This window comes from Malus domestica, chromosome 16, assembly GCF_042453785.1.
Source record: "Malus domestica chromosome 16, GDT2T_hap1".
In the NCBI taxonomy this organism is placed as follows: Eukaryota; Viridiplantae; Streptophyta; class Magnoliopsida; order Rosales; family Rosaceae; genus Malus; species Malus domestica.
This window is the reverse complement of record NC_091676.1, coordinates 10,274,136-10,293,229: the sequence shown is the minus strand read 5'-3', so window position 1 is coordinate 10,293,229 and position 19,094 is coordinate 10,274,136. Positions and strand designations below refer to the sequence as shown.

Here is a 19,094-nt window from a genome sequence, read left to right as displayed (position 1 = left end):
GTTACGATGATAATTAACTTGTTTTATGCAAGTCATGAAGACACAAATAAGTGCAATGTGGGCCCAATGGATCTAAATTTACCATATCAATTAAACGGGTCAAACTAAAATTAAATTATTACTAATTCATTGTAAGATTAAATTTCTTTAATGGAAATAATATCGATTGTTAAAAATAAATAAATATAAAAACGTTTAAAATAGTAGAGAGCAAAAACGCTTATTTGTTTCTTCACTCTCTCTCTTCCGTCTCTTCCGTCTGTAGCAACCAAAGCCAGTAAGTCGCAAACAGACATAGTGAGCGAGGCCGATAACGCTTGGTCTTTCTTCGGCCTAAGATACTGTTGGATTGTCTCTCTCCCATTGGGTACGAGAAGGAAGGCAAAGCAGGCCCCTTTCTTTCTTGCTTGCTTTCTTTGCTTGTTTACTTGTTATTAGTTGTAAATTTCCCTTCTTTCTTCTGATTCAGGCAACCCCACGTTCTTTATCTCTCTGTGATTTATCGATAACCGCACGTTCTTCCCTCTCTTAGCTTTCCCAGGCTTATTTATTGTACTCATTTACCCACCCACTGTCACCAACTATTTCCCGCAGTCCCTGATCCCATTTCTCTCTCCCTCTTTCTCTCACTCTGTCTCTTTCTCTTCTTTCCCAAGTGGATAGATCTCTGAAATTGAGCGGGGTTTTTCAGATTCGAAGCCAGTTTCAGTTGATTTCGACTGTCGGGTAAGCTCCTTCGTCTTGAATTCGACATGGGTTTTCTGTTTTGGATCAGAATCTGAATTGGGTTCTTCTCAGTTTTTTTGTTTTGGGTCCGTTTTAGATCTGCCCGTTTCGGTTTTCAATTGGGAAATGTTGGTTTTGTTAGTTCTTGAAGAAACCACTGATTGATTTTTTGTTGAATGCTTGTTGCTAATTGTTTTGGATCAGATTCTGTGCTTGCCCATATGCCCAATTTGGTTTCAGCTTCCACTTTTAATACTGATTCTATACCAGTTCATGCTATTTTAATAAATAAACGTTTGATGCTTTCCTTGTTGTTTGGTTATTGTTTATGCTACTGTAGTACGTTCTTCTCACTGTGCCTTCACTTTCAGGATTTAAGCATTCGAATCAGTGCAGCCATTGCGATATCTGATCGTCATACAAATCTGTGATTGTGGGCATGAGGAGGTCCTCTTCTGGGTTTAGGACTGCATAACATTTGTGGCTAATTTTGCCGTTTTCGGTGTGAAAAATGTTACATAAGATGGTCTAAAGGCCAGAAAACCATACATTAGGTCGTTTGATAAAAGAAAAAATGCCCAAGATGATCAGCAAACCGCTGTTGCTGACTTATTTTTACCTATTCATCTACATTCTGCTTTCGTCCGGCGTTATATTGTACAACAAGGTACTTCCTCCTCAGTACTTCATTTGTATATCTTGCCCATTACTGATTTGCCTGTTTATATCTACATTGTGGTCATCGATAGTCTATATGGTTACACTGAAACTCAAGGTATAATTTCCCTTCTTGTTTTACTGATTATTTTCTGTGTGAATTTCCTTGCAGTGGGTTCTGTCTCCAAAATACTTCAATTTTCCATTACCCATAACACTTACGATGATTCATATGGGATTTTCTGGACTAGTAGCATTTTTTCTTGTTCGTGTTTTCAAGGTATGACTATTTACTTTTGGATATGCTTTTTATATCTGTTAATTACTTTTGACATCAGTGCTAGTATCCGTGTCAAGCCAGTTGAACATGTAGACAGGTCGTGGATTTTCTTTTAGTCGATAGTCGAAGTGATAGCACATAATTTCTCTGACATATTACTTATTGCTATTAACTTTATATGACTGGAAGTCTTCTATTGATTCACATCACTTTGGTTACCTTAAGCTCTTGGCGGAGTTGGTGTCCATTACGATTCTTACATCCTCTTTTGCTTTTCCTTAATTTACTCTTATCAGTAGCTAATACATGAATGTTTTTGACACTCATGCTACCCATATCTGAATGAGAAGGGTGACTGCCAAAAAGATAGTGGGTTAAATTAGTCTATAGTGTGACAAGACATGTAATTGATGCCCTATATGGCCAGAGTGAAGTAAGATTTATTTGGAGGTCTCTGTAACTGGAGCTATAGAAGCCAATCTTGAAATTTTATTGAACTTCAAAATTTATAGTTTGTCTTAATTGTGCAGATTGGGGTAGTTCTAGTTTCTTTATTTTTTTTCTTTTTATCTGCATCATATGCAAGTATCAGTTTTCTGTTATGCATTTGTCAAAAATTGCATCAATACTCCATATTTTTGTTTCTGTTGTATTCATTTATTGCTTTTGTTCTCTTTATTTATTTCTCTGTAAATCCGCAGGTTGTAGCTCCTGTCAAAATGACATTTGAAATGTAAGAATGTAGGCTGTATCTTGGGTTCCAATTTGTTATTACTGTTTTTGTCCAAATTTTTTGCTAATTTCTTTTTTTTATGTGGCAGATATGCAACTTGTGTAATTCCAATCAGTGCCTTCTTTGCGTCAAGTCTTTGGTAAGCACTGAAATGTAAACGTAGTTGGGTGTTGTTTTGGCTAATAATGCTATCAATAAGGGCATGGATAAGCATCATGTATCTTGTCTTCTGTCACTGTTCAAACTCAGGAGAGAGCTTAGATCGTTCTTGTCATATTTGATGAAAAGGTTACGGTCAATTTTTCAGATTTGACTGTAACCAGTTACCAGGCTTATGCCGCTTAACAATGGTCGTACCCAGTGCACAAGGCTCCCGCTTTACGCAGGGTCTGGGAGAGGTGAATGTCGGCTAGCCTTACCCCCATTTTATGGAGAGGCTGCTCCCAAGTCTCGAACCCGAGACCTACCGCTTAACAATGAAAGTACTAAAATGCTTAGAGACCTCATGTTACTTGTGCCAATCTGTTCTCTTACTATTTCTCATTTTGTGTTAAAAAATGAACGTATGCTTAGATTCCCTGGTGTAGAATGTCCGAACTTCCTTCAAGAATTGGTGTCCCTTGTACGGTTGAGTTGTCTAGATTTGGGCTCAAATGCAATGGCCACATTTAGGAATTGTATGCTTGTCAAGTTTTGCTTTGTTGTAAATTGTACTTATCAAGAGTCAAGACGAGAATTCAAGCTTTTTAGTTATGAACTTTTCTTTTTCTGTATTACAGGTTTGGAAACACTGCTTACTTGCATATTTCAGTGGCGTTCATCCAAATGCTCAAAGCTCTAAGTATGTGTGCTGATGCACCGACAGAGACTCATGATATCTATTTTACTACAATAATTACACTTTAAAACACTAATAAAAGACTGCTTATATCTATCTACATTCAATACTGCAGTGCCAGTGGCTACTTTTATCATGGCTGTATTGTGTGGCACTGACAAAGCAAGGTGCGACGTGTTCACAAACATGTTGCTGGTCAGCGTTGGAGTTGTCATTTCCTCATACGGGGAGATTCATTTTAATGTAGTTGGTACAGTTTACCAGGTTACAGGCATCTTTGCAGAAGCTCTCAGGCTGGTCTTGACACAAGTCCTTCTACAGAAGAAGGGCTTGACTCTAAATCCGATCACCAGCTTGTACTATATTGCCCCATGCAGGTATTATACTGTGATGCTTGGACTTATATGCATTATAGGAGTTAGAATTTTGGCAAACAATATTTTTTCCAATTGCAAAGTATGAATAAGAAGTATATTAGTTCTTTGTCATCCATAACAATCTTGATAGAGAATAGTGATTCATTTCCAGAATTTAGTTCTGATGGTGAATGAAATTATTCTTTACTTATTATTTATTGTAAATGTTGAGTATCTGAATCTGTAACTTGTATTATATGGCTGAGATTCATAATTTAGAGGATGAAACATAGTAAATTTACAGTGAGTGTATGAACGATCCATCTGTACCATGGGAAATCTCCGCTCCTTTTTACATCCTTATTCTGATGAAGTTCTACGTCTTATTGATGGATGCATGCGATTTAAACACAGTTCTGTACTCAATAGATTTTTCCCTTGATGGTTGTGCATGCCATTGCTTCAGCGTCTCACCATTATTGTTTAATTTATTTTTGCAGTTTTGTCTTCCTGTTTGTGCCCTGGTTGTTACTTGAGAAGTCTGCAATAGAGTATTCACAGTTTCAGTTCAACTTCTGGATCTTTTTCTCCAATGCTCTTTGTGCTTTGGCGTTGAACTTCTCCATATTCTTAGTAATTGGTAGAACTGGAGCAGTTACCATCCGGGTTGCTGGTGTTCTGAAAGACTGGATATTGATTGCCCTTTCAACTGTTATATTTCCAGAGTCTATTATAACCAGGCTGAACATAATCGGTTATGCCATAGGTAGCTCTCCGTATATATTAACTTGAAAGTTTCAAAGTTGCAACTGCATTTTATACGCGTTTAAATGTGAAGCTTTAGCTGACCAGTCAATTTGGCCTGCAGCATTGTGTGGTGTTGTCATGTACAATTACATAAAGGTCAAGGATGTTCGTGCATCTCAGCTACCTTCAGAAAGCATTCCCGAGAGAGTATCAAAGGTTTGCTTTCTCCAGAATTTGATTTCTTTATGGAGTCCTTGATCCCCTTATGTTTTTTGTGACACGTGGTTTTGTGTGCGGGCCTATACAGGATTGGAAGTTGGAGAAAAAGGCCTCTGATATTTTTGTCCCTGGAGGGACTGGTTCAGCCTCCGATGGTGTTGATGAAGAAACACCCTTAACTCAATCAACAAGATTGTCTCACATTGGACGAACACAGGCTGGCAACTATGCTGCATGATTCACGAACTCGTGTATGATGTTTGGGAAAGGAAACTCCAGAAACGGAGTATGCAGATTCTTTTCAAACTCTAGACCCTTAATTCTTTCCAGGGAACAGATTTAACGCGCCGAACCACGGGGGCAATTCATTGTATTGCTTTCAGTTTTAGGAAGTGAATGCATGATTTGCCGGTTGAAATTTGTAGACGGTAGCTTAGGACCCATAGTTGTCGAGTGGTTAGAACATGAGCTCTGTTTCATGAGTAGTCTTAGATGTTACGGATTGTGTCTCAATTATGTGAGTTATATTGTTCTGGAAAAACGGTAGAGAAATTGCAACAAGCGGCTCCGACATTCACAAGAAATTGAAAGAAAATAGCGTGCATACAAGATTGAAAGGCAATACATCTCCATGGTGAGTACATATAGAACGAAGTACAACCGTGGCTGGCCATTCAAACCGAAGCGAAAAAAAAGACTCACGCGTGATTTACATAGAGAATCACAAACTTTATGCACAACTCGGGCAAGAATAATGTATAAAGAAAAAACCGACCAACGCAACTATTCCTCTTAGCGTCCTCTGCATCCCCCAGAACTCGAATCATAGTAACTATATCGGAAAATTTGAATCTTGTAAAGGAAGAGGAAACTATTCCAACTGTCGCAGAGGACTCAGTGACAAAAGCCTCCTTGCGGCAGGCGGTGCCAATCCAGGGATATCCCTGATGTTTTTATTGCCAGGGTTCACAATCTGAAATGTAAACAGACATTACAGTTAGCAACAGATGTAGTCGTTTCTAAACTTTTAATTTTTTTCCAGGACGATTTTGAACACACGTCTGAGAAGGAAAGCATGAATTTTCCATACATTACTAACTACTTTGAGGGAGAGGAAAATAGATAGCATGGTTCACAATCCGTCAGAAATCACTTTCCAAACTCATAAACAAATTTCCCCCACAAACAGTTCCTAAAATACAACTCTGCGGATATCTTTGTAACTTAATGTGCGACTTCCAAGTATCATAAAAAATGCGTAAAATGGGTAGAAGACCAATAGATAAATGAATCAAAGAGCATACCTTCACAACAATAATTGCTATTACACCAATTACAATAAGCAAAAGAAAAAGCATGATGCATTTATCTGTTGCCACCTGAAAAATATTGGAGAGAGAAATTAGTTTTTGTTAAAAAAATATACAAGTTGAGTATTTCGGGGGCGGGATCTCAACTAACCTGTCTACCAATCTCCTTTACAAGCTGAGAGGCCTTCTTAATTGAAAACTGAATTGTGTCCAGCTCATTCACAATGCGGCCCATTTGGTCAGTCTGCAAGTTTTCAAGTCGAACAATGTTTAGTCTCTAAACTCTTGAAATGAGAGATAATAGAGACAATAGGTGAACACACTCACTTGGCCCTTTAAGGTAACAGCAGTTTGAGTTCCCACTTCAACTGTTTGCTCAACAACCTATCAACAGACTAAAGAGTTAAAATTGTTGGCAAAAGAAAATACACAAACTTAACATTGTAGTTTTTTTTTTTTTTTTTTACAGCTGTTCACCTTTTTAGAGCGTTCAATGACCTGATCAGTCTCATCCATTGTTTTCATCCCAGAATTGATTAGTTCTTGATTTGACATAGCTATCACAAATATATGCCGATTAGAAAGGTGGTCAGACATATCTTTTCTTCAAATCAGGCACAAAACAAGCACAGATATAGATATAAAGTTCCAAGCAGTTTGATCTTTTCAAAGTTTGATAAACCTTTACTTTGTACTATCATTAAAAGACCGCATGTGGATTAGCATAGCATGATTAACTGCTAAAACCTTGAAAGATTTATAGGAAAAAGCTCATTCCTACAAATTCAAATTAAGCTCATAGATATGCAGAATGACAAGAACTACCTGAAGCCATTTGAACATTCTCATCAGCAGTGGGTTCACTAACTCCTGCTCCCATATCAAAGAGTTCGACTTTCTTGTTACCAAGGCTATTCATATACCTGCAGTTCCGCTAGAGTATGAAAAATCATTTTAAAAAAATCACAGATACCCAGAGCATGAAGAGTGACAGGGTTTTAGAATTCAAGAACTGTAATATACAGTATTTTGTTGTGTTTGTGGGTTAACTTATTTGTCCCATGAATATAAAGCCTGAAGGCAACATGCTAAACATTAGACTCCATAATTTATGAGCAACTAATTGACAATAGTGCAGAATGCATAGCTGGACTTACGTTTTTCTCAATTGTACATATGAATTCAGCTCTTTGATCTGCAAAATGAAGCATGATAATTAGATGGAGTTGTTACAGTAGCAGGAACTAATAGACCTTGTGTACCCCAAAAGGTCTTGTGCACTAATACACCGATAAAAAGTAGTAACAGAGTTTGTAAGGCAGCAAGTGGTACAGCATACATGTGTACATCTATGTGATGGAAAAAAACAAAAGCTCATAACAACTTACCATAGATTGCTTCTCATCATTAAGCTGTTTATTCACGTCAGGAGGATTTCGGCTCTCCTCGTCCTTGATTTCACGATCAAACTCTTTAATTAATCTGAAACAAAGAATTAACAAAATCATACTCTGATTTATCCAAAACGGAAAACCTGAAGAACTGAGATTCTGTTTCTTTTTGTAGCTTTTTATTTCTTTCACTACCATAACTAACAACAATTATCGCATACCTCAATTCTTCCAACATCCCCAAAAAAATTACAAATGAAGAGATGCATGGGAGTCCAGGAACAGTATGCGGGACTTCTATATAAGCATGACTTAAAGACACTTTCATCATGATCCTAGTTATACTTGACAAAACTTTTATGGCTCCAACCTAACTGTCTTTGTTAATAAGTTACTATTTCTTCAAAATTCCAAAGTAACCTAATGGAGTCATTGATGCAAGAATCGTTAAATTTTGAACATTGCATTGGATGTGGCAACATTTTATATCTCTGTATTTTCTCTCTTCGAAGAAAGTGAAAATTAGGATTGTCTAAGATCCCCAGTTAATAAAAATATCAGATCAATGTTCGGAGAGTAAAAACTAAAATACCATATGTGGCATACCTTTTACATTCCCTCATTTTTCCTGTAAGTTCCTCCAGCTGTTTACTTTGTCTATTGGAGTCTTTGATCTTATCCAGCTTCTGGAAGCCATTTCTGAAAACAAAAAGGAAGTCACTGTGGTTATAACGTGATCACTTTATTATCGAAAGTGGAATACATTTATTTACTACACAACCCCACCACTTCCCCCAACAAATGAAACAAAGAAATAGTCTGCAAAGAGATGAATTATTCTTTCATTAAGTGACTACACCCTGTAGAAGAAATATAGACAAACAATTAACATGTAAGATGGTGCACAACAAGAAGGACCATGTGCTTAAAAAAGTGCACGGCACAATCACAACGGTTAGTGATAATACACTGGGTCAGACGGAGGCAGAGAAGAACTGTGATAAAACAATGGCAGCTGGTTTCAGTAACCACCTAATGAGTGGAAGCTAAATGAGACTGTATCAAAGAATAAATGCCCGCAACGGCTACTATTTGACTAATATCTCCCTCATTATCCATCCGTTTCCAGAGAGTATATCATGGTTGTTGCTTCCATGGGGTTCCACATACGGATGTCAAAATAATATTAAGTGGTCGTGGAAGCAATAACATTATTGCCCTCTAGGTAGCACGGGAGTAGTAATGAACCATCAAGAGCATGGCCAAAATATTATTCACTTCAGTATTTGGTTCCCCCACAAACAATGCCAAAGGTTTATTGAGCAATGTGCAAAATCAATAGAGCAACTCGAGCCTTGAAACCTAGGAAATTTATCTGTGTTATCCAAAAGACACCCACTTTAAGTTTCTTTGTAAAGAGCAACTAATGTTACTCACCACTCCACGAAAACATTGCAAAGAGGTAAAATACTACAGGAACAGCTGAACAAGAACATACACTCTTCGAATCACCTCAGTGACTCTTTCTCCGGTAAGTTAATAATGCTTAACTACAGTTTATGAACATCAAGCTAACGTAATTGTGAATGAATACGCAATCGAATTACGAAACAAACAAATTATTCTCACATTCCTCTAATTGAACCATAGGATTCTGAGAGATCACTCAATCATCGAATTCACAATCAAAAAACAATGCGCACAACAATTCAAACACTTAGAGAAAAATCAAAGCTCGGAAATTTATTCAGTAACGATGGAAATCGAAATGCAGGAACTGAAATTTAAAGACATACGCGAGGGCTCGAAAATTATCGTGGATTTCGCCATGGATCTGCTCCAACTGAGGACTCATCGGCAAGTTGCTGGCCATTGTCGCCAGAGACTAACCCCTCCCAGATCGAATCCGCAAGAAAACCCTAACCTTTCCCCTTTCTACGCTTCTGCAACACTCCACAGCTTCTGTCGCCTGAAGACGATATTTGCAGGAGCTTTAACGACGAAACCCTAACTGCAATCCTCCATGGTCTTACTCCTTCGGCAAAAAAATCTTTCACAAAATTTACAAAAATTGAAAGAAAAAAAAATTGCAGAAAAATTAAGGAATTTTGGGGGAAATCGTGACGGGATGGAAACTGGGCGTGGAATAAAGAGAGGGGAGAAAGAATCGCTGTCTGGTAATGATTTGTTGTAAGTTGTAACAAAATGTATTTATGTTTTCTTTGTTTCTTTGTGATTAGGCGAAAATTAATTAATTTGGTAATTAATTAATTGGGACGTTGAACCGTGAGATAATGAAAGATTTCGCGACAAATTGGTTGCAAGGTTTAAGAAACATCTAAAAATGTTGTTAAGATTGTTGTGTTTCTTCGCTTGCGAGTTGGATTTTTCTTTACTAAAATGATATATTTCTCAACCTGCAATTCTCTATTAGCAACATATATGGCGAATTCGATATTAAATTAAATTGTTTATTATGTGGCATAGCTGAATTATCATCTCTCTAATGTAAAATGTGTAAAATATATCGTTGTACTCGAAAAAAAAAAACAAATTTCAACTGTGATTATGAAAGTTTAAAGGGTACTCAATTAGAATTTTTTTTAAATACAATTGTATATTTATATTAAAGGGGTGGGAAAAAAAATTAGTCGTGAATTTGTGATTTGAATTTAAAACATTTATTTTGCAAGTAAAAAGAAAAACCACAAAACTGTGCATTGAAAACATCATTAAATCCTAAAAATTCAAGTGTATTCAACATGATTTAAAAGTCCATAAAAACTTGGGTATTCACCTTGACTTGGAGTCTATATAATGGTGTGTTTGATTTACTGAACTGTCTTATGTTGAACTAGTTTTAGAAACTAAATTGAACTAACTTAAAATAGACTAAGCTGGATTGATTTGGTAAAATAATTAATACAATATCGAGCATGATTTGGTTTTGAATGCCTTTATTTTCCAGCCTCAAGTTAGTCGGTCGTATTGGGTTATCCTTTGGTTCCATTATCAAGTTTGCCTTCTCCTCTATTTCCTTGGGTTTAAATTGCGAGTTTCATAATCCATCATCTATTTATCGCCAATGGGTGGCATCCAAAAACATCATTTGGTAAAAAATGATTGTTGCAATTTATGTGGGCTTTGCACAAAACACAACTTCACTTGCAGATATTAATTTTGAACTTGTAAATATTTTAAAAGTGAAATTAGATTCTCATTCTTCATTTTGTTACTCTATTGATTAAAATTTTATTCTTTATCAATTTTTTATCAAGGTTCTTGGGTATTAATAACATCATTAATTATTTCAATAATAAAATATATTTTTTATTTCTAAATATATTCATTTAATGTTAAAAATGTTACAATTAGTATATTTATATTTATGACTAATTTTTTTATCATATATTTTTAGTTTTAGTTTGTACCCATTTTTAATTTGTAATTCTTTTTTTAATTTGTACCAATTTTCTTTTCAGTTTTAATTTGTACCCATATATTAATTTCTTTTTGTGCCCATATTTTTTAAAGTTTATTTGTATTTGTACCCATATATTTTTTTTATTTGTACTTTTTATTTTGCTAAATGTACCCATGCTAATTATATGTACCCATTCATGTAAAACTTTTTAATCTTAAAATGTACTCATTCTGAAATACACCAATTTATTATATGTAAAATGTACCATTTTTTTTTATATAAAATCTATTCAATTTTTTTCTAATCTATTTTTAAACTTATATGGGTGTATTCTTTTTTTTTTTAATGTATCCATGTCAAGTTTAATCGAAGAAATTTACTAATGTTATTAAGCCTAATATCTTTCTTTTTTTGTTGTGATTTTGAAGAATGTACCAATGTTTTGACACAATAAATTTTTTGGTTAATTTTGATGAATGTACCCATGTTTATATATACACACACACAATAGTGTATTTATATTTTAATATTTTTAATCCCACAAATTATGGTTTTTTATTTATTTAAAATCTCATTTATATAAACAACTAAAATTTCTAATTTTTAATTTAAAAAATATAGTAACGTACATAGAAATAAATTATCATATTAATTTCAAGACCTCAATAAAAAATTAAAAACCAACAAGGTTTCAATCAAAGAATATTCATAACTAAGGATCGCATCCAAAGTCTCCCTATTTTAAAATGTTGTCCATTGTTGATACACAAAATCAGTTAGGACTTTGGTACAACAAAAAATGTCAAGTTTGTGACCTTCGCTAGATTGCTCCGGTCACTAGTGTAGATAAATATGTAAATGGATAGAGACAGGGAAGCAAACACAACATGTACGTGGTTCACCCAGATTGGCTACGTCAACGGAGTAAAGGAGTTCTCATTAATTATGAAGGATTTACACAAGTACATAGGTTCAAGTTCTCCTTTAATGAGTACTAGTGATTTAGTACAAATGACATTAGAGATTATTGCGGGAGAATGATCTCCTTTTATAGAAGAGAGTTTCTAGCTTTATTCTGGCCTTGACACGTGTCATGCTATGATTGGCCTTTGATGTTGACACGTGTTACCTTGTGATTGGCCTCTTGGTGTTGACATGTGTCGCGTTATGATTAGCCTATTAGTTGGAGAGAAACTCTTGTGCATGATATAAAATATCGATGATATCGGAAATATCGGTAGTCCAAAAACATGGAAATTTTGATGGAAATATCGGGATATTATCGATATTGATAAAAATTGAATAAAAACCACGGAAATTGTAAGAAAAACTTGGAAATTTTTATTGAAACTTTGGAGAATGTTTATTTAGTCAATTATCTATTAGTTTATAAAAAAATTAGAAGGAAATGCATTACATGATGGATTTAACTAATTTAAGTTGATTATACAGCGAGCTGACAAACACTATGAGTGTAGAAAATATGTAGTAATTAAAGAAAAAAATTAAACACACCATAATCATTTATATATAATGATTTACTACAATATTTTACACTTTATACATTGCATAGTAAGATACATGAGTGATTTAGTACCACATAAAATTCCTATGAGGTTCAAAATTTTCACTATCTTCATCATCTCTATGTGTAGAGTAAGTTTATTGTGAAGAGTATTCATCAAATGATAAATTCTCAAAATAGTTTTGCATGTAATTGTTAACATGTCACTCATATAAATAAAAATATTTTAGCATATTATCACTAAAACATAAGTGATATATGGTGGTTACGGTGTTAGAGGAGTAAAATGGGAGTGGTTCAAATCCCCTTTGTGTTTTTTTCTCCCTTTTTTTCCCTTTTTTTTCTTTTTTTTCTTCTTTTTTTTTCCTTCCTTTACATCGATATTTTCGATATTTTAACGATATTACACTGATATTTTGACTTTTTTCCTCGCTTTTTTCCTTTTTTTTCTTTTTTTTTCTTTTTTTTCTTTTTTTTCTTTTTTTTTCCTTCCTTTACATCAATATATTTTAGCGATATTACACTGATATTTTGACAAAATATTGCTGAAGTGTGAGCGAAATTATCAACATCGATATTTTCCGATATTATCGTCGATATTGTCAATATTTGTACGATATATACATGGATATGTTCCGAAATATCCGTGATTCGAAAAAACCATATTTCAGACTATGCTCTTGTGGATCATTGACGGTATAACGTTGATCGGTGCTTAGTAGTTTTGGGATATTTTCCGATATTATCGTCGATATTGTCAATATTTGTACGATATATACATAGATATGTTCCGAAATATCCGTGATTCGAAAAAACCGAAATATCCTCAATATTTCGTCGATATTATCGATATTTCAGACTATGCTCTTGTGGATCATTGACGGTATAACGTTGATCGGTGCTTAGTAGTTTTGGGATCGGTCAAGTATGGTACAAACATCCTTTAATTCTGTCATATGTCGAGAAATTTTTCATTATGTCCGGAACACGACCTCGTGTCGTTATAAATGGAGGAAAATTTTATTTTTTAAGTTGTTACACAAGTACATCCCACATTCCGAACACATTGAAAAATCGTTCTCATGTGGGTAGCATCAAAGTTAAAAGAGTATCATTAGTTGGGTGGTGTTGCGTTGCCACCCGCCACTAGGGATTGAGAAACAAAATGGAACAAAATTGGATTAACCCATTAATGATATAATATGTATCAGAAGTAGGGGTGGCTTGAAAAACTAAATACCCGAAAATAATCAAACCATTCATCTAATAGAAATTGAAAAAGTTGAGCTAAAAAAATCGAATCGAATTTAAAAAGTCGAACCAAATCGAAAGTAGTTGGTTTGCTTTCGGATTCCGAACTGTTTCAGTAGTTTGGAAACCAAATTGAATCGGAATACATGGACAGTGTTTCTTACATGTTATGTAAGATTGTTCGGGTGCTGGCAAACCATCCTTATGGTACCATTTGGTACGCAGACGGAATGGAACGGAATGGGATGGGACGAGACGGAACGGAATAGAATGAAGGTTCCGTGTTATATTTAGTACGCACATGACGGAACAGAACTGTTGTTCCGTTTTGCGTTTGGTAAGTACAGGACCGAACGGAACCAAAAGATTAAATAACTAACTTAGCCTTGTTCCGTCTGTTGTTTGGTACATTGTTTATGCATGGGAAGGGACGTGATGGGATATATTCAAACAAGGAAAATGAAAGGATTGTACAGTGTTTATGCGTGGGTAAGTACGAGTTGCTAGCTGATACCAGCATATAAAAGAGAAAGGTAGATAGTTAAAAATGTAAATGGAATTGCTCTACATTACTATGCTACGGTAAATTGTTGTGTTGTGGAGAATAAAAAAAAAATTGTACAATTGCTGAGTGCGAGTATGAACTCAATGGCTGCACTTCTCAACTTGATGGAGCTTACATCGACTATTCGGTGTAGAAAGAAGAGAAGACTAGCGGCATTGCAGTTCTGCTCGGACGCAGTCATCAAGTAATAAACAAGTAGCTCAAGCCATTAAAATGAACAACTGGATCACCTGAACCGTATCTCAACAAGCATGGAAAGAAAAACAAAATGCCAATATCAATTTCTACTCTCACAAAACAGATCAAATCCAAATTTGCAGGGGAATAATTCATCAACAAACAACAATTCAGTTTCGTTTTCCTTCGTTTTCTCGGCAACTAATCAGTTCCCCAAACAATTACAAGATAAAAAACGCAGAAATTCTAGAAATGGAGGTGTTAGGGTTCCAGATTCTTTTAATTTCTTTCTCTTCAAATCAAGCACAGAAAAATCCCAAATTGTTTTTTTTTTCTTTCAATTTACAGAGGCTTCGTCGGATCGTCGGATCTGCAAATTCATTTCAATCAATTTCTGCAGCTTCGTCATCGTCCTCCGTGCAGCATCGTCATCATCCTCCGTGCAACGTCGTCGTTGTCGTCATCGGCCTGGCTATGGTGACGATGTCGGAGAAAAAGGTGCATCCATAGTTGGGTTCATATGGGTTTGCTGGGATTGGGTTAGTAGTTGGGTTGTTGACTGTGCGGTGGAGGAAGAGGAGGCTACCGGAGAGACGAGGGTAGAAGAGAGGGAGGTTACGGGAGAGAAAGGGAGGTAGACAATGTAATTAATGAAAAAGAAGTGGGGTATTGTTGTCCAAAAAAATATAATTTTTTGCTCCACGGGGTGGAACGAGTCGTTCCAGGGGAGAAAGTGGAATGAAAAAGTGACCAAAATCCATTCCACGGGACAGTGCGTTCCACGATTTTTCGCACCAAACGTGGGACGGAGCGCCTTGTCCCACTGCATTTCGTCCCGTCCCGCGTACCAAACGGTACCTATTTTCCTTGATGACTGTTAATAGAAAAGTTGAATAGTCAATAGGGTCGGTGACACATTCGGTCTCCCTAGGTAGTTTTTCTTATGATTAATGTGTTTTCTCTAAGGTTCAAATACTTCAATTAAGATAAAGATTAGCATTGTGTGTTTGTAGGATCTACCAAAAATGGTTTGCTATAATTTTTCTGATGTATAAAAAATCTCAAACCAAACTGATAAATCCAAACCCAAGTAAAAACGAACCGAACAAACGGAAAGAAAAAACGATCCAAAATGTTAGAAATTCCGTTTTGACAAAAAACCGAACTCACCGCTAATTAGAAAAATAAAATGTAGAAAATTTCAACATGAGCGATGCTAAGGCGAAAGCACAACAAGCCCATTTCAACAATGAAATTATAAGTATGCTATAATTAGCCTAATAAGGGAGGAGAGAAACTATTTTTCTCCAACAAATTTTCATTTATGTTTCGCTTCTTTTAATTTCCTCCAATGTCTTAACGAACCTCTTCCCTTATGAGTTCATGTGCCTTGAATTTTGAAAATCTTTTTCCCCTTCCTCCATTATATATATATAACCATGACATACATTTTGCATGTTATATAAAAATGATTTATTCGAGAGTTAGTTGGTTCATGGCTTCTTCATTGTTGTGTGAAATGCAGAATAATGTTATTGTTAATTGCTCACTCGTGTGATAATAATAGTTGTTAAGTCGTTTTACGAGATTGGATGAGATGGGAGTGGGATATATCGCGAGATTATGAACCCCTGCTATGCAGATTACGTTAGCAGAGACAGCAAAAGAACACTGCGCTGTCAGGGCCTGTGCATTGGGTCCTCTATATTCCATACAACTGGATTTCGAATTCTTCACCTGTCTCAACTCCCTATGCGCAATTGTTTAAGGAACAATGATAACATTACCTACCCTGCTACCATGTCCATTTGTTTTTTGACCCACCAAGCTAGTGAGGTGACACTTGGCAACAATTTCGTTCTATTTTCTTTTGGGTTTGGAACTCTAGAAACCGGATCCTCTCCTAGGCTTAGGAGGCTGTGCCTCCTGAGCAAATCACACATGCAGTTGAAATTTGATCAAACTGCTACAAACATGAGACATCTTTAAAAGTTATAATAATTTAGTCGTTGAATCAAATTTTAAAGATCCATGTGATTTGCTTAGCAGGCTGGAACTCTAGAGCCAGACTTGCTAACGAAGAAGGTGACGTTTGTGTAATACATGATTTGTTGATTGATGCATATAATTATTCGATAAACTTAAGTGAGATCGCTCGTCTAGCTAACTAATATGATTGTTTAATATTAACGAGTGTTTAATATCGACACGTTATTGACTATTAATATCTTATTTATATTAGCGATATTACATCATTATAAATATCATTCTCTGTATATTTTTTTAATAAAAGTTTATGTGTCATTTAACTACCGATGTGACATGTTCTTATTGGTTACCAAGTTTCTCTCAACACTAACGAGAACAAAAAGCCCAAGTAGCTTGTTTGTACCATATTTGACCAACCCCGAAACTACTAAGCACCAGTCAACATTATACCTCTAAGGACCCACAAGAGTCTCCCTCCAACTAGGAGGCCAATTACAACGTGACACATGTCAACATCAGAGGCCAATCATAACGCGACACGTGTCGACATTAGAGGCCAATTATAGCACGACACGTGTCAATGTCATAATGAAACTAGAAGCTCTATTCTATAAATAGAGATCATTCTCTCACAATATTGCCAAATGTCATTTGTACTAAATCATTTACTAGTACTCACTAAATGAGAGCTTGAACCTATGTACTTATGTAAACCCTTCACAATTAATGAGAACTCCTCTACTCCGTGGACGTAGCCAATCTGGGTGAACCACGTACATCTTGTATTTGCTTCCCTGTCCCTATCCATTTACATATTTATCCACACTAGTGACCGGAGCAATCTAGCGAAGTCACAAACTTAACACTTTCTGTTGTACCAAAGTCCCCACTGATTTTGTGCATCAACATAGCTAAAAAATGTGTTAAAAATCTGACATCCATTATCCATATGGAATGAGGATTCTCTAGGATTCTCAAATCGTGTCCGTTCATCGTACATATATGAACAGTATCTGATAAAAATTGATCGTACGATGTAGGATAAACGGACATAATTTAAAAATTTCCGGGATCCTCATAAAGAGGATCCTCGTTCATCCATATAGAGTGTGTGTGTTTCCCCTTGTGTTTGACACCCAACGTGTCATTTGTTGTTTGACTTTTGGCCTCGTTTCTCACCAAGGAAACGGGCATAACGTGTTATGCTTCATTTTCTTAAAAAATCATTGGCAGTAACCACCTCCGCAGGTTGGGCCTGGAAGCATGATTTGCTACCAATAGGGAGTGATAAGAGAGAGCTTATCAAATTGAACACGAGGGGTGTTGTTAGGCCTTCTTTTAACTTAGAGCGATTTTGTCAAACATTTTAACGCGGCGTGTTATAATGAATAGAAAAATTATCGGAATACATTAAGCTAGGATTCACTAGTAAACTGAAATTCGCCAATAATTGAGAAAATGTCAAAATTTGTCATCGATTTGATATGTCAATGAGGAATTCGGCCAAAAATGCATATATGTCAAGATAAAGTAACGTCTCTTGTTCGCCATACTGTTCTCTTCAAAACAACAAGTCATGGACCTAAATCGAACGCCATAACCAAATCTCTAATGATTGGGCCTTGCTGTTAATTTTACGTCTTTCCAACCATCCTATGATCAATTCAGCCATTTATTCTATATCATGTCTTACAAAAAAAAAATGTAAATGATTTACGTATGAAACCAAATCAATGGAATAAAAACAAAAATTTAAAAGTTTGTTGGGTCCTATGTATATTGCCTCTCCATTGTGCCTTTGCCGGTTCATCACCTAATTGAATGTCAACAAAATTGAATGGGAGCTCAAATCTCCACAATAGCGACTAGAACATAAGATTTTAGTATCATTAGCTCTTTGTGGGTCTCTAAGAGTATGATCTTTTGTATTAGTTGAGAGTTTACAACCACTTAACACCATGATCAAGGAACTAATTGTAATCCTAACTCGCACGCAAGGATTTATGATTATACACATACTATTGGGTTAAACTTAATTATTTCATTAATTAAATACTAATTTGATATGAGGAGGTTGTTCTCAAATCCAAACATTCGACAAACTGATCTGGCGTTTTTGTTCTTATGCAACAAGTGGACGATTGCTTAAATCAGTTGATATCATTTGCTAATTTGATTTAACTTTTTTATTCTTTTACTTTTGTAGAAGGATATTCTACGTTAAAGGGTGGTATCTAAGCAAATAACCATCAAAATTTGTACGATATAAGCATAAAATCAACACCAAAAGCCAACAGGATCTTCTCCGGATCTTTTTGGTGAAGATCATGGGATCCGTGAATCATGTTCATTCATCGTATACATCGTGCAATCTGTTTTTATGACTGGACAATGTTCGATGAATGGACATAATTCACGGATTCCCGGGATCCTCACAAAGAGGATCCGATGAGAATCCGGACTTCACCAAAAGTATAAGTAGAGAATCCTATTCACGAGGAATGTTAAACATAAAAAAGGTCGTACCCAGTGTACAAGGCTCCCGCTTTACGCAGGGTCTGGGAGAGGTGAATGTTAAACATACTTTAAAAAAATAGGACTCTTCATAAACTCTCTACCCCTTCATTTTTTTGCATAATATTTTATAATATTGATACGAAAATTAACATTAAACTCCGAAACAATAGAAAATCTAAAAAATCAAATTTTAAGAGAATTCCCTTCGCATCTCTCTTTTAAAGTTGAATAATTCTCCTACTTCTTTTGAGTGAGCCGTGGGCCATGGTACAAATATAAGAGGACCATTGGACCCCCCCACCCACAGACCCACTCACAGCCCTGTACTTTTTCCACCCAATCCATTCAGCCCCAATAATGGCTCAAAAATATTTGGGTGCCGGAGAGTG

General features: G+C 35.7%; 2 protein-coding genes across 3 annotated transcripts; one reads left to right on the top strand and one right to left on the bottom strand.

Annotated features, from left to right (window-relative positions):
* The first annotated feature begins 212 nt into the window (after window positions 1-212).
* Window positions 213-5,140, top strand: LOC103452724 (probable sugar phosphate/phosphate translocator At3g17430). 2 transcript variants are annotated; one of them, XM_008392254.4, is made up of 10 exons: window positions 213-726; window positions 1,098-1,393; window positions 1,556-1,663; window positions 2,365-2,396; window positions 2,485-2,535; window positions 3,176-3,237; window positions 3,350-3,611; window positions 4,091-4,356; window positions 4,459-4,553; window positions 4,645-5,140. In XM_008392254.4, exons 2-10 carry the CDS (start codon window positions 1,301-1,303, stop codon window positions 4,792-4,794), a joined length of 1,119 nt encoding a protein of 372 aa, XP_008390476.1. In that variant the 5' UTR covers window positions 213-726; window positions 1,098-1,300; the 3' UTR covers window positions 4,795-5,140. The 2 variants fall into 2 exon arrangements, with proteins under 2 accessions (XP_008390476.1, XP_008390477.1); XM_008392255.4 differs by having other exon boundaries at window positions 217-367.
* On the bottom strand, window positions 5,109-9,459 carry LOC103452725 (novel plant SNARE 13-like). The gene is made up of 10 exons (XM_008392256.4): window positions 9,054-9,459; window positions 7,864-7,956; window positions 7,255-7,348; window positions 7,024-7,061; window positions 6,692-6,789; window positions 6,344-6,423; window positions 6,194-6,250; window positions 6,018-6,110; window positions 5,861-5,935; window positions 5,109-5,529 (listed from the first exon to the last, which is right to left on the bottom strand). The coding sequence occupies exons 1-10, from the start codon at window positions 9,128-9,130 to the stop codon at window positions 5,428-5,430; spliced, it is 807 nt and encodes a 268-aa protein (XP_008390478.2). The 5' UTR covers window positions 9,131-9,459; the 3' UTR covers window positions 5,109-5,427.
* Window positions 9,460-19,094: the final 9,635 nt, after the last annotated feature.